General features: G+C 43.0%; 1 protein-coding gene across 2 annotated transcripts in view; it reads left to right on the forward strand.

Annotated features, from left to right (window-relative positions):
• The window catches only part of LOC115635055 (thyrotropin-releasing hormone receptor-like), a 29,793-nt gene extending 14,663 nt beyond the window's left edge, over positions 1-15,130 (forward strand). For both annotated transcript variants that reach the window (XM_030533279.1, XM_030533278.1), the window contains exon 3: positions 12,956-15,130. In XM_030533279.1, the coding sequence (XP_030389139.1) occupies positions 12,956-13,336 (381 nt within the window). In that variant the 3' untranslated portion in view covers positions 13,337-15,130. The remainder of the gene's footprint in view (positions 1-12,955) is intronic.
• Positions 15,131-15,685: the final 555 nt, after the last annotated feature.

Below are 15,685 nucleotides of genomic sequence, written 5' to 3' on the forward strand. Positions count from 1 at the left end.
ACAAGGAATGGGGGCATGAAAAGATATAAAAGAAAATGCAAGCTAGACTGCAGGAACAGGTAGTTGCATTGATCTGTGGGAAACTCTCCCAAGGAATATTGTTGAAGCTCGCATTACTGGAGTTCTTCAAACTGAGGCTGGATTTGTCCCATACGGTAGTGCAGTAAAGGCTGATCTTGCGGATGGCAAGGAGATGGACTCCACTTTACAGGTCTGTTCCATCCCTAATAATTGTGCTGCCATCAAGTAGTGACTGCACTAGCATGACATGGCATCTAGCCTTGGCTTAGCCTCAAGAACTCAATCTCCAGGCCCCTTTTCTATGGAATAGCTTGAATCACTAGCACTGAGATATGTCAGGTGACATTCTCTCTCTTTCCAACCACAAGACAACCCGGATGGCTTTAGGAACTTGTGTCTCTTGAATAGCACCATAAAATGCTGCTTCACAAGTGATACAGGTTCAAAACCTGTGAAAGGCTCATTTGCTTATGAATCATTTGTTGTTGGTGTGGATTATTTGCCTTCTGCCATTCAGAAGCCCTGACAGCTTTTTGAAAATGTCACAGAAAATATTCGTGATGGCCTACAGAAAGCTACCTTGCCATTTGTGTCAGAAACTTTGAATAGCACCAGAAGCTGATATTATAATAAAAGACATGGGAGAGGCATCTTATCTAAAATGCTAAATACTAGGATTTAAAAAACCAGTAGACATGCTAATGATGAGATTTCTCTGCTTCAGTACAGGAGCTTGTTTAAAAGCACAATTGCCAAGTGGGTACAAACACAAGGGAGGCAGCTAGAAATCAGCAGATTTTCAAATACAAATGTGCTTCTGCAGGTGGTGCTAACATAGCAATAAATATTATTATATTTGTTATCTCTTACTGTTCACAGGTATGCTGGGCATCTCACAGCAAACAAATAGAAGGCAGATCCCTGCTCTGAGGAGTTTACTTTCTAAGACCTGGATTCTGCAAACACTCATGGATGTTTGAATTAAAGAACATAAGAATGGCCATACTGGGTCGTACCAAAGGTCCATCTAGCCCAGTATCCTGTTTTCTGACAGCAGCCAATGCCAGGTGCCCCAGAGGGAATGAACATAACAGGCAATCACCAAGTGATCCATCCCCTGCTGCCCACTCCCAGCTTCTAAGAACAGAGGCTAGGGACACCATCCCTATCCGTCTTGGCCAATAGCCATTGATGGCCCTATCCTCCATGAATTTATCTATTTATGGACCTAATCATGTGGCAGGATTAGGGCCTATGTGACTACCATGACAGACAGGAGCAGATACAACATGCCCCAACTATTTGATCTTGCAGCAGTCCAGTGGATGGAAATTGGAGCTAGACAGATTCAAACCAGAAATAAGGTACACCTTTTCATCAGAGATCTGGCAGTAAATACAAAATCACTGCTCTAAAACTTTCAGAGGACACAACGATATGTATACTAGTAAAGGATGAGGACAAGGCAGTCATGCAGAGTAATCTGGATCACATGTTAACCTGGGCCCATTCAAACAAAATGTGTTTTAATACAGCACAATGCAGTTATACGTGTAGGACAAAGGAATGCAGGCCATACCTACAGAATGGGGGACTGTATGCTAGAAAGTAGTGACTCTGAGAAGGGCTTAGGGATGATAGTGCATAAGCAACATAGCATGAACTTCCAGTGTGATGCTATGGCCAAGAGTGCTCATGCGATCCTGCGATTCACAAACAGCAGGGTAGTGAACAGAAGCAGAGAGATGATTTTATCTCTGTGTATGGCTCTGGTGAGACTGATCCTGGAATACTGCATCCAGTTCTGGTGTCCATATTTTAAAAAGGATGTTGAAAAAGTGGGGAGGGTGCAGAAAGAGCCACAAAAATGATTTGAGGGCTGGAGAAAATGTCTAATAGTGAGAGACTTAAAGAGCTCAATTTGTTTACCCTTTCAAAAAGCAGTGACTTGATTACAGTCTATAAGTATCTTCATAGGGAGAAAATACCAGGTCCTAAAGATAAAACCAGACACAAATCAAATTAGAAATTAGGCATAAGTTTTTAACAGTGATAATGACTAACCACTGGAACAAACTAGCAAAAGAAATAGTGAATTCTCCATCTCTTGATGTCTTCAGGTCAGGACTGGATGCTTTTCTGGGAGATATGCTCCAGCAAAACACAAGTAAAGCATTAGTTAAACAAGTTATTGGGCTCCATACAGCAGTTATGGGGTGAAATTTAATGGCCTGTGATGTACAGACAGTCATACTAGGTGAGCTAATGGTCTTGTCTGCCCTTTAACACTACGAATCTATGAATTATGAATAGTGATGTTAAAAAACCATTTGGAGCATACTTAGGGAAACTTGAAATCTTTAAATCAAGACTGGATATCTTTCTAAAGAGATGTTGTAGCTCATACAGAAATGTTGGGCTTGATGTAGAAATTATAGGCCACCTTTAAACAGGAGGTCAGATAAAATGATCATAATGGTCCCTTCTGGCTTTAAAATCTATGAAACCTGGGAGGGGAGGGGCAAGGGAGGATATGTGTTACAGCCAATTTAGGCTGCACAAGTCTTAGTGATTCAAGTGGTGCAATTGGTTAGTTTTTCAAATGTAGTGTGTGAACAAGCTCATTTGCATAAGATCTGTGTGGAATCCACAGACACAGACCAGGGATTAGTGTGACTTTCATAAGGGAGGCTATTTTGCAAGGTTTATGTTGGAAACAATGTGCTTAGGGATAAATTAAAATGCAACATGATTTTATCTGATAATAAATGACCACCAGTGGGCAGCAGAGATGTTCTTTAAACCACTGTGGCTAGGACTAAGAAGCTAGAGGGACGACCACATGAAGCGGGGCTGAAGGTGTGTTGGAATGGTAGGACAAAAATAAGGCAGGGGAGAAGGTGTCCAAGGGGAAGTGAGAGGGTGTGGAAGCCGGAGAACAGCAGCAGGGGCTCAGAAGCAACTGCCTAAGGTGAGACTGTAGCAGATGGAAGGGGTAATAGAAAGCATACAGCCTAAGGAAGTCACTGAGGCCAGATATAAGAAGCAGGGATGGGGATATGGAGTGGGATTGCAAAGCAGCAGCCATCTCCTAAATGACTAAAATCAGCTGGGAGGACTGTAACTCCAGTAAGCTCTGTATGGGGGGAGCGGTGAACTCCGACCCAATGGAAATGCATTCACAGTGATGGAGGATGAAAGCCCTCCCTGAAAACACATTGCAACATGAAGTGCCACTCTCATCGTGAGGGCCTTGTCTCAGGCCTGGTCTACAGTACGTGTTTAAACCAAATTTAGCAGCGTTAAACTGATTTAATGCTGTACCTGTCCACACTACGAGGCCCTTTATATCGATATAAAGGGCTCTTTAAATCGGTTTCTGTACTCCTCCCCAACGAGAGAAGTAGCGCTGAAATCGATATTACCATATCGGATTAGGGTTAGTGTGGCCGCAAATCGATGGTATTGGCCTCCGGGCGGTGTCCCACAGTGCACCACTGTGACCGCTATGGACAGCAATCTGAACTCGGATGCAGCGGCCAGGTAAACAGGAAAAGCCCTGCGAACTTTTGAATTTCATTTCCTGTTTGCCCAGTGTGGAGCTCTAATCAGCACGGGTGGCGATGCAATCCCAAATCCAAAAAGAGCTCCAGCATGGACCATACGGGAGATACTGGATCTGATCGCTGTATGGGGAGACAAATTTGTTCTATCAGAGCTCTGTTACAGAAGATGAAATGCCAAAGCGTTTTAAAAAAATCTCCAGGCTACACAGTGCTGCGTGACAAGCGTAATGGAAAGCCAAAGAATCAAATGGATGCTCAGGGAGGGAGGAAGGGGGTACTGAGGACTCCAGCTATCCCACAGTCCCCAGCAGTCTCTGAAAAATATTTACATTCTTGGCTGAGCTCCCAATGCCTGTAGGTTCAAACACATTGTCCGGCGTGGTTCAGGGTATAGCTCGACAATTTACTCCCTCCGCCCCCACGTGAAAGAAAAGGGAAAGAAATCATTTCTTGACTTCTTTCAATGTCACCCTATGTCTATTGAATGCTGCTGGTAGATGCGATGCTGCAGCAGTGAAGAGCAGTATCCGCTCCTCTCCCCTCCCTGGTGGCAGATGGTGCAGTAGGACTGCTAGCCGTCCTTGTCATGAGCCCGTGAGTGCTCCTGGCTGGCCTCAGGTCAGGCTGGCCAGGGGCGCCTGGGTAAAAATAGGAATGATTCCTGGTCATTCCCAGTAGATGGTACAGAACGGCTGCTAACCATCCTCATCATAGCAACTGGGGGCTGAGCTCCATCAGCCCCCTCCCTTTCATGTGTAAAGAAAAGATTCTGTACTGCCTGGACTATCATAGAGGCGCGATGCTGGGCTCCTCTTCCCCGCACCGCTTAATGTTCTGCTTTGACTGTCATAGCACCAGGAGGCTGCCTCCCCCTCATTTTATCTCACTAACAAGTCACTGTTTCTTATTCCTGCATTCTTTATAACTTCATGACACAAATGGGGGGGACACTGCCATGGTAGCCCAGGAAGGTTGGGGAGGAGGGAAGCAATGGGTAAGGTTGTTGCAGAAGCACCCCCCTGTGAATGGCATGTAGCTCATCATTTCTGCAGGATCTGACACGGAGCAGCTGTGCTCTCTGATATACTAGTTCTCTAGTACACTTGCCCCATATTCTAGGTAGGACTGACTATTTTTAGAAACCATAAAGGAGGGATTGACTCGGGGAGTCATTCCCAGTTTTGCCTTTGCGCCCCCGGCCAACCTCAGGCAGGGGCACCCATGATAGCAGCAGACAGTACAGAACGACTGATAACCGTCTCTGCTATCATGCAAAAGCAAACGAATGCTGCTGTGTAGCGCTGCAGTAACGCCTCCGTTAGTGGCATCCAGTACACATACGGTGACAGTAAAAAAAAAAGCTGAACGGGCTCCATGGTTGCCATGCTATGGCGTCTGCCAGGGCAATCCAGGGAAAAAGGGCGCGAAATGATTGTCTGCCGTTGCTTTCCTGGAGGAAGGAATGAGTGACGACATTTACCCAGAATCACTCGCGACAATGATTTTTGCCCCATCAGGCACTGGGATCTCAACCCAGAATTCCAAGGGGCGGAGGAGACTGCGGGAACTATGGGATAGCTACAGAATAGCTACCCACAGTGCAACGCTCCGGAAATCGACGCTAGCCTTGGACCATGGACGCACACCGGCAAATTAATGTGCTTAGTGTGGCCGCGTGCACTCAACTTTATACAATCTGTTTTACAAAACCGGTTTATGTAAAATCGGAATAATCCTGTAGTGTAGACGTACCCTTAGAGAGAAGTTATTCTGTGGATTAAAACCTACTTGCAGTCCCAGAGATTTCCAGTGTAGCTCATTCCGTCCCCCTTCCCATGGCATGGTCTTGAAAGGGATGCTTGTGGAGGTGGTTGTGCTCAGTATAGCAAACAGCTCTCACTGCTCCACAAAGTTAGAGTTAGCTGTTATGGCCTGTGTGCTTGTTTAACTGCTTTGAAAGACTTCCCTTTGCCGAGCTTGTGCTTTATTGAGAGACTTATGGGTTGGTTCCATTTGTGACTTTTCTGTGTAGAGCTGCCTGTAATGAAACTAGCGTGTCACACTGAGAAAAACCTTGTTAGGGGAACGGGGATGAAGACAGAGATGCAGAAGGCATTTATTGAGTGAAACTTTTGAGAAGAAAGCTGCTTCCCACACACAGGCAGTCCCACACCTTGGCATATTCATTAGCAGCCAGCATGAATTCACTAAGAACAAATGCCAACCAATTAGATTTCCTTCTTTGATAGGGTAATGAGTTTGGTGGATAGAGGGGAATGTGATGGACATAATATACCTGAACTTCAGCAAGGCTTTTGACACAGTCTCACATGGCATTCTGTTAAGTAAGCTAGAGAAATGTGGGCTTTGCAGAGCTACAATTAAATGAGTACATAATTGGTTAAACAACTGCAAACAAAGAGTAACTATTAATGGAATGATGTCAGATTGGAGAGAGGTCTCAAGTGGGGTTCCCCATGCACTCTGGGTCTGGCATTGTTTAACATCTTTATTAATGACCTGGATGTTGGAATAGAGATCATACTGGTCAGATCTGCAGATAAAATAAAGCTGGGGTGGGGGGGATTGCCAACACTTTGGAGCATAGAGCTAAAATTCAGAAGGATCTTGATAACCTGGAGAACCAGGCTAAAAACAACAAAATGAGATTCAACAAAGACAAATGTAAGGTGCTACACTTAGGGAAGAAAAACCAAATGCACAAATACAGAATGGGGGACAACTGGTTTGGCAGCAGCACTGCTGAGAAGGATCTGGGAGTTGCGGTGGATCACAACCTCAACATGAGTCAACAATGTGATGCTGTTGCAAAAAAAGCAAATGCAATTGTAGGTTGCATTAGCAGAGGCATAGAATGCAAGTCATGGGAGGTGATAGTACCAATCTACTCAGCTGGAGTACTTTGCCCAATTTTGGTCACCAGTATATAGAAAAGATATAGAAAAATTGAAAAGGATCCAGAGGCGATTGACGAAGATGATCAGAGGGATGGAATGCAAGTCATATGAGCAAAGGCTGAAGAAACTGGGTATGTTTAGTTTGGAAAAGAAATTAAGGGGGGACATGATAGCGGTCTTCAAATACTTGAGAGGCTGCCATAAAAAAGGATGGAGAAAAGTTGTTCTCTCTTGCCACAGAGGGCAGGACAAAAGGCAAAGGGTTCAAACTACATCATAGCAGATTTAGATTAAATCTCAGGAAAAACTTCCTAACTATAAGAAAATTAGGACAATGGGACAGACCCCTAGGGAAGTTGTGGAAGATCTTTCACTGCAGGGTTTCAAAAGGAGGCTGGAGCCATCTGTCTTGGATGGTTAGACAACAAATCCTGCAACCTGGCAGGGGGCTTCACTAGAAGATGACGCTTGTGGTCCCTTCTAACCCTATGGTCAGGGTCAGTAAGTTGAGCACTTGGAGACTGCTATAAGTATTTGTTCCCATTTCTGAGATCCTTTACATTTCCCCTCAACACTTTTAAATGGCTTTGCATGCACAATTATTTCACTAATGCAACGTATATGAAACCTGGAAGCCGCTGTAAGATAAACCACAGACTGTGTCGGGGAGGTGTCTATACTGGAATCAGACACTTGCGGCTGGCTGGTTCATGCCAGCTAACTCGGGCTCACGGGATTCAGGCAAAGGGGCTGCTTAATTGTGGTGTAGGCATTCAGGCGTGGGCTGGAGCCTGAGCTCTGGGATCCTTCAGTCCAGGCTCCAGCCCAGACAAAGAGCTAATTCTGTAACTGAGATTCTTCCCCTCAGAGACAGGGAGCTGACTTTCATCTGAATTTCTTCTGTTGAGCAGTTATAACTTACGCTATGAGTTATCATTAAGAATGAGCAGGTGGGATCAGAAGGGTGACATGCAAACAAACCCTGAACAGTTCATTTCTCTCCCTCTCTCTCAGATCTAGCTTTTAATTGCCCAGCATCTCTTATTCTTGAAACAATAAAACAAAAACAAAGATGCCAGCGAATGCCTAATATCTGTGTGGGAAAGGCACCTGGGCAGAAACCTATATCCACAAAGCTTAGTGCCTTTGGCTTTAGCCGGATGTCCTGTGGAGTGTCTGGAAGCCAAAGATTATTTCAGCTGAGCTGGTTGAATAAAAAAGGACCTAACTCCTCAGAAGTTTTATTTGATCTCTCCCTCTCTGTCTGCCCCTGACTCACTCTTCCCACGTTATCTGAGATCTGACACAATAATCGTTTTGCAAGACTTTTGAAGCTGCTGCTAGCCCAGCTCCCTAGACACCCCTGCTGAGCTCACTCCCCACCCTTCTCCTTCCAGGGCGGGGGGCAAGCACCTTTGCTGGGGAAGAGGCTGTAACAAGGAACAGCTTTTATACCGAGATTCCTCAGTGTCCTTTAGCAGATACCAACAGCTGTCTTCCCGGGGGGATAATGTCCCCGCTTATGCTTTAGTTTCTTGCTTTTAAGAAAACATGCCCCCTGGGCCCACATGTATACACCCACCCACCCTACACAGCTGCTTGGGCTGGTTTTTCATTGAAATACAGTGAGGAGCCCTTAGAAGGCAAGAAAGCCTTTTAGGGTGCTGATGCCCCTTCTCCCTTTGGCATGTCTTCTTGCACTTAGCAGGGTGGTTCCATTTACTACAGCCTTGTACTTTGTAGTCACTATAGGAAGAGATTCTCGCTTCCCCTGTTGGGCTGGAAAAGCGGGTAACTTTGACATCCTCTCTGATGATTCCACTGGTGTCTCCCAGCCCTGCTCCCTCCTTTATTATTAAGTAGTGAACTAGTGATTCTTTGTAGTCTAATTTTTCCTCAGGAGGACAGATGAGGGAGCAGCCTAAATAACTATTTGCTTCTGTGTGGATAGGCAGGAGACCAACATGGTTCTCTGTTACCCTACACCTCATAGTCACCTAATGGCATTGCAAAATACTACCAGATCAGAAGGGTAGCATCTGAGACCTGCTTTGCACTGGTGCAAATGACACAGCCTGTCAGTGAAGTGGGGAGTCAGGCCCACAGTACCAGGCAGAGCTGCACATCCACCAAAACAGACAGGTGTTGTAACCGGAATCTCCAACAGCAACTGTCTGGTCCACAATGGAATAGAATTATTTTTAGCAACTGGAGATGGTTAGATCTGGGATGAAACATGCTCAAAGTCACTGAGAACATTTGTCACTAAAACCATTCTGATAACCTTTACTAGTCATGACATATTATTAATTGTATACCTAACCTTCATAAGTTCTCTCTTGCTTAACAATTCTATTTAGATTTCCCATTTAACCACCTTACCCAACATGCAGTACTTACTGTACATCAGTTATTTAATTAAAGTCAGAAAGAAAGGATGGTCACTCACTGTAGCCACTCTTCAGCAGGTCAGCATGAGGTAAGTCATTGCCTTGGGAGACCTGGAGTATCCAACAGAAGATGACAGCAAAAGATTCCTGTCAGTCATGCACTGCTATGACATAGGACCTTGTCATTCTCAGTGATGCTGGAATGAAAGTGGGCTTGTGAGAGACCTGAAGGAAATGGTATTGCAGTCAAAGGAGGTATGTATTCCATTAGATGCAGCTTTGCTTAGGTCTTGATCTGTGAGATCATGACCAGTACCAATTGACTAAGGACATTTACATCTTAGAGAACGTCTTTCAGAACTGCTGCCAGACTTATTGGGGGGGTTGGGGGGGATCTGGATGCAGTGTCCTATGATAAAAGACAGTTCAGTGTGCTCAGAGTATGGGAAAAGTGACACCAAAAGTGATTTAATAAAGGTAATAAAATTCTTCTCAAGGTTAAATCAGCACGGGCTTTATATGATGTGACAAAGGTAAAATTACTGGACTTGGCCAAAAATTGAGGAAGGGTAGATTCAGGTCGAAGATCAGGAAGAGGTTTTTTGATCACAGAGCTGTTGTGACATGGAATCAGGTACTGTGGGAATGAGTTGAAGCTGTGAATGTTAAGTCAGGTAAAACTAGAGTGAATGAGTAGTGGGAACTCCTAGCATTTGTATAAGCACCTGCTGAAAAAGGAGTGGGAGGTTTGTTCTGGTAAAAAGGCAACTGGACCAGTGGTTATTTCCATCCTAATTTCCTACTGCGTGAGAAAACATCGGTAATCAGATGTTAATTTCCATCCTATTGGGGACATTCCCTCTTTATTAGTGAGCGGTACTGTTACTCGTGAATGAACAGGTCACCCTTCTCAAACATGATGGTGCTTCAAACCAAAGAAGAAGAGAATTACAAATAATCAAAGAAAAAAAATCATCTTAGAGGTTTAAATGAAGCTCTGGTCCCCCAGCGGGAAGTGAAGTCCACCAGAGAGTTCAGCTAAACATGCCAGAGTTTATATTCGGACTATGTAAATGAAAGGGATTATTGTATCCATTCAGAATCTGATAACTCATCACCTTAGGAAGGAATGTCTGTGCTCAATGCCGGGTAGGCCTAGGCTAGCAAAGGTTTCTGGGACACACTCTCAGGCAGCTATCTTGCATAGGCTCAGTCCAAAGCCCACTAAGCCAATGAAAAATTTCCCATTAATTTCAGCAGTTTTTGGACAAGCCCCAAATCTCTAATACTGAATTTTCTGCTTATCCCAGAGGACAGCCAGATCCTTAATGGAGTTCCCATTCACACAGGACAAGGATGCTTGCAGCCTGCTTAGACCAAATGAATATACATCCAAGTCTGCTTTAACCACCCAGGAGACCAAGCTAAATAAATAGTTTAGTAGAGGTGAACTAATGAATTTGTACTCAGGGTCACTTAAGACAGGCACTTGCCTCTTGCTGTAGGTTTCAGTTGATTGTTACAGCTTTGTCCAAGGTGAACACGTTCAAGTTCTCATACAGAATCAAATCTCAGCAGTACCAATACACAGCAAAGAGCAATCCTCTTTGCAAACTTGACAAGCAGGTAAATGTGCAGTGACTCAGGTGGAAGTGTTCAGACCTTACAGCTGTACAGAGAGACGATTGCTAGACATTCGGGTCAGATCCTTGGCATAGCTCCATTTACTTGGAGCAACACCACTTTACACCAGCTGAGGATCTGGCCCTCTCTCTTCCTAAAAGGATACAAGTGTCTTCTTGTGATCTCTCCCTCTAGTCTGTGTCTCCCTACTGACTTTGTTCTGTGCACAAAACTGGCTGATTATCTGTGCTGACCACTGCTTTTCCAGGTGGTGTGTTGGCCTCCATCCTGTTGAGCAGTTTCTCTCAGTTAATTGCTATAACAATATTTCTTATATTCGTATATAATTTTTTTTGTATCCATTACAAATCTTTAGCATCAGGTTCATCGCCTTCATTGTCATTATCAGTAGCAACGTCCCAGTTGGTACCTGCAAAGCTTAACCATCAAGGTTACCTTCTTCATCCTTTGGAATAGTGTAAAACCCATCCTCATCTTCAAGATTTCATACATCTTCCATCTCCAGCTGTGGTAAATAGAAAATATTTTAGAAAACTGTCTTTCAATTATAGTGACCTTAACAGATTTGTTGAATGTTATGTTACTAACATATAACATCTGTATAGAGTCACACTGATCCAATGCATTGTAAGTACAATATGTCGGGGGTTGGTAAGGAAATCTGTCTTTTACTGCACTGGTTTGACAGCTCTGGGGACTAAAATTCTCCCAACCTAGATCACTGATAGCACAGATTGCAGCAATGTGGGACTCCATCATACTGCCCCCTAAATGTGCCTCAGCACTGACATGAATATACACCCTTTATTGAGCAGAAGATGGTTCAATCTCCATGGCCCAGTCATTCTTAATCCTTTTAGCTGAGACAGTGGTACCAATTATGACAGTTGGTTATAACTGGAACTGGATGGACCCCAACAGATTTCCTGTGGGGCACCAAGCCAACCATCAGACTATAATGACTGCTGGTCACTACCAACCTATTTCTTCATATTTCTAAAAATTACCCATTTGCATGGCATTTGGTGCTAGATGGGATAAATTGGAACCAGAAATCTGTATGACTCTATTATCCCCTGAGCCAGCCTGTTCCTTGTAAGTAAGGATTTGCATGGTAGCACTGTGTCAGATATGAGTCACTTCACACATACTGCAATCCTTCATGTGTATTTCCCAGAAGGAGTAAGACACAATAACTGTTCCATTGGGTTTTTAGCTGTGATACAGTAACTCATAGAATTATCACACTATCTCATGCTGGGACGTGTTCCTGTGTCACCACTGTACTGTACTCTGCCTTCCAGCTTGGTAGTAATCCCTTTCTTGTTCCAGGCTTTACAATGTGACATGTCACTATTCTCAGCTCCCACAGAGAGCGTTCTAGAGGGCATGGTACCCTGTAGCCAACTGAAAACTATACTTCAAGAGAACCAGGCAGTCAGACCTTGACAAAAATATCTACCTGCAGAAAAGCATAATTACTGAACTACCCCCTTTTGGGCTTTTAGGGGTGCCTACACCCTTAATATGCATGTCATACTCCCACTAGCATATATAAGGCATTCTGAAGAGCATGTGTATTCAATAAATATGTGCTGAAAGAAATATAAACCCTCATAGAAATGGCTGTTTGCAACTGCCTGATTCGGATTATTGTAGAAAATCAATGTAAGAGAAATGCATTTTAAAAAAATTCTGGAGTTCAGCAGAGAGGAACTGCAGCTCATTTCTGAAGTCTCATCACGTCCTTTTTCCTAATGTGCCAATATAGAACTTTGCAGATGCTTCAGATTTTAAAGATATTCACTAGCTACTGTGTGCAAAAAAAATGGCTCTTGGAACATCTGGAATTCATGCTGGAGTCTGGGTGCTCGAATAGCAGTTACAGGCAGAATCACTTGCCTCTGAAATGTTTAAATTGAGCGGCCAGTCAACAGAGTACAAAAGAATAATTTAAATATCTGAGAAGTAATTTTAATGCTTCCTGCACCAAATGCTGCTTGGGATTCTGCCCTAACATACAGGACAGTTTTCCCCTTGATTTTTTTTGTTGTCACAAGCAATTTTCAAAATTGCATCCTGTCAGAAATTCTGACCTCTTCAGTCCTTTCTATCCAGCTCATCTCCCAGCCAATGAATGATTGTTCCCAATGGGGTTTTAAATGTCTTGAATGATGATGGGAGACCTGTTATATAAGTGTGTTGTTATATAAAATGTGCTCACAGGAGTGAAATTGGCCCCCTCCAGAGGCGTTGCCAAGATCTATGCCCCACTTAGCCTTATTTTGGAGCTTTAAATGGGACTTAAGTGATGCACAGACCCTGAGCTGGCCCTCTGCAGTTTCAAAAGTGGTAACGTCCTGTTGGAAGAGGTGTAACATCAGCTATTTATTTTTGGTCCCTCCCAACTCAACAGGTGACCAAGATGTTGGCTGTGGTGGTGATCCTCTTTGCCCTGCTGTGGATGCCATATCGCACACTGGTGGTGGTGAACTCCTTCCTGGACCCTCCTTACCTCAACATCTGGTTCCTCCTCTTCTGTAGGATGTGCATTTACCTGAATAGTGCCATCAACCCAATCATTTACAACCTGATGTCTCAGAAATTTAGAGCAGCCTTCAAAAAGTTATGCAAATGTGAACAGAAAAGGACTGAGAACCCCACCCAATACAATGTTCCGGTGTACTATAGTGTCATGAAGGACTATTCTCATGAGGAGTCCGATCATGACGTCACAGAACAAGAAGATCTAAATGGTTTCCCCGCAACAGTGAAGAAAAGTAAACTTTACAGATAAACGTGGGGACCATGAAACAACACAGACTTTGGGAAGTACGTGGTTGTATTTTACCTGTCTGGAACATCCTCTTGAAAATTGTTTCTGCCATGTGCAGAGAGCACACAACAAAATTAATTAAAGAGCTCTCTAGGGCATTTAACAAAATAGATTCGTAGAGGGCAAATTAATTTGTTTTTCCTGAGTGCTAATTTATTCACAATCAGTATTGTGTGTTAGAATTTTACCAGCATTTTGCATGGTCTGTAGTTAATGTGGTGGTGCAATTACATTTCCTATTATGCACAAATATTTTCATTTGTTGGGCCTAGTCAAGGCTTGCACAGGAAACCTAAGAAAATCCAGGTGCTGCGGGGTTGTACAAAGTCTTCAGTAGGATATCTTTTCTCTGAACCAATGCCTCCCAAGCGGTAGTAAGGGGCACTGTGTTGCTGAAGTGTCATCTTTCTGGTGGGACATAGAACCGAGACCCAGGCCACTTGAAGTCATTATATGAAGATCCCATAGGATCTTTCAATAATAGGAGAGGTGTCAGCTCCATTGTCCTGGCCAAATTCCAATTTGGAAAATTTTATTCTTCCTACTTAAAGTCTCTCCAGTATCTACAATTGCATATAGTACTCTTCCTTTTCTGTTCTGCTGTAACTATAGTGTGGTGTTGCTGTTTACTATTGAATAACTGCATTTCAGTGGCAAGCAAAATGATTGTGTTAGATACCATAAATAATTTGTAAAAGTTTGTAAAGTGGCATGGGACCTTTTGTGATGAATGGTACTATGTAAATGTATAATATTATTATTTTGAATTGTTGTTACACTCTAAGAAGATAAATGGATATTCAGAATTTTACAGTTCAATGAAACCATCCAGTGGAGCATGTCCCATACTTGCAAGATATTATTTGGACTAGATCAAAAAGCACAGAAGATTGCAAATGATTAAAAGGAACATTCTGAATCCTGGGAATTCTTAGGGAAGATTTTGCTCCATAAAATAAATGGCAGCCATTGGTAATCCTGGTGAGTGATAGAGACTTTGTCAGACTCTCACCATACATTGGAAATTGTTTCGTCACTGTGTGGCATCTTAAAGCTCCATATCCTCAAATTAGAAAGGGACAGTACAGTACATCTAGAGCACAAATGTGCAGCTATCCAGCTGTACATGTACAGAAGAGAACTGTTCTGAGAACCGAACCGGCACTTCATTCTGACCTATCTGAGGACTATACAGCATATATTTGTTTTTGGTCTGATATGTGGCTGCGTATTATACTGTCTTTTATTTAACTATTCCAAAATAATTATAAGGCAAAGAAAATGTTTAAAAAATGCAAATTGTTGTTTCAGATGCATATTGTAGAAATGTTTGTTTGGAAATTTATGAACAAATGTACTTCATGTGCTAACAGCTGGCCTGTCATTAACGTATATAGGTCTTTAGGAACCATCTTTCTCATTACTGTTATCACTGGGAGTTCTGCTCACTGATTTTAAATCAAAGCATCAATTGGATTCTACAAAGAGAACTGGATAGAATTACCATGGCTACAGCATGTGAAAATTGTACCAAAGGAGTAAGTAAAAGACACATCTTACAGGAGACAATTTTTCTCTAATCTTAATATTTTATGGCACTAAGTAGAGGTTAATAATAAGATTAACATGCAGCTCAGAGTAGAACAGCTGCCACCACACAAAATCATCAGGTGTAAAGATCTCAAAAACAGTGGAAGGTACATGGAAGGTATGATAGAAACTGTGCCATGATTAATGACCTCACATTAAAAGTAGCCCAAGTGCCACTCCAGAAATTCATGACACAACAATTCCAGCTGTTTTCCTCTTCTATAATGAGACAATCTCTCATACAACTCTAGAGGTAAACAAGTTTCATCTGTATGTATGAATCGTGGTGAATAGGGAAGTATTGTGATTATAGCTATTTATTTGCATTACAGTAACATCTAGAGTAGTAGTTCTCAAACTTTTGTACTGTTGACCCCTTTCACATAGCAAGCCTCTGAGTGCAACCCCCCTTATAAATTAAAAACACGTTTTAATATATTTAACACCATTAAAGCGGAGTTTGGAGTGGAGGCTGACAGCTTGTGACCCCCATGTAATAAACTCATGACCCCCTGAGGGGTCCCAATCCCCAGTTTGAGAATCCCAGATCTAGAGGCCCTTGATACGGATCAGGGCCCCTCTACATTCAAAGCTGTACATACACGTAATGAATAGACAGTCATTGTCCCAAAGAGCTTACAGTGCCAAACCATGTGATATAGAGTATATTGAAGTGTGCAAAAGGGGTGGTAGGGGGTCCCCAGGTACTCAGAGAATGGA

This window comes from Gopherus evgoodei, chromosome 14, assembly GCF_007399415.2.
Source record: "Gopherus evgoodei ecotype Sinaloan lineage chromosome 14, rGopEvg1_v1.p, whole genome shotgun sequence".
Taxonomy (NCBI): domain Eukaryota; kingdom Metazoa; phylum Chordata; order Testudines; family Testudinidae; genus Gopherus; species Gopherus evgoodei.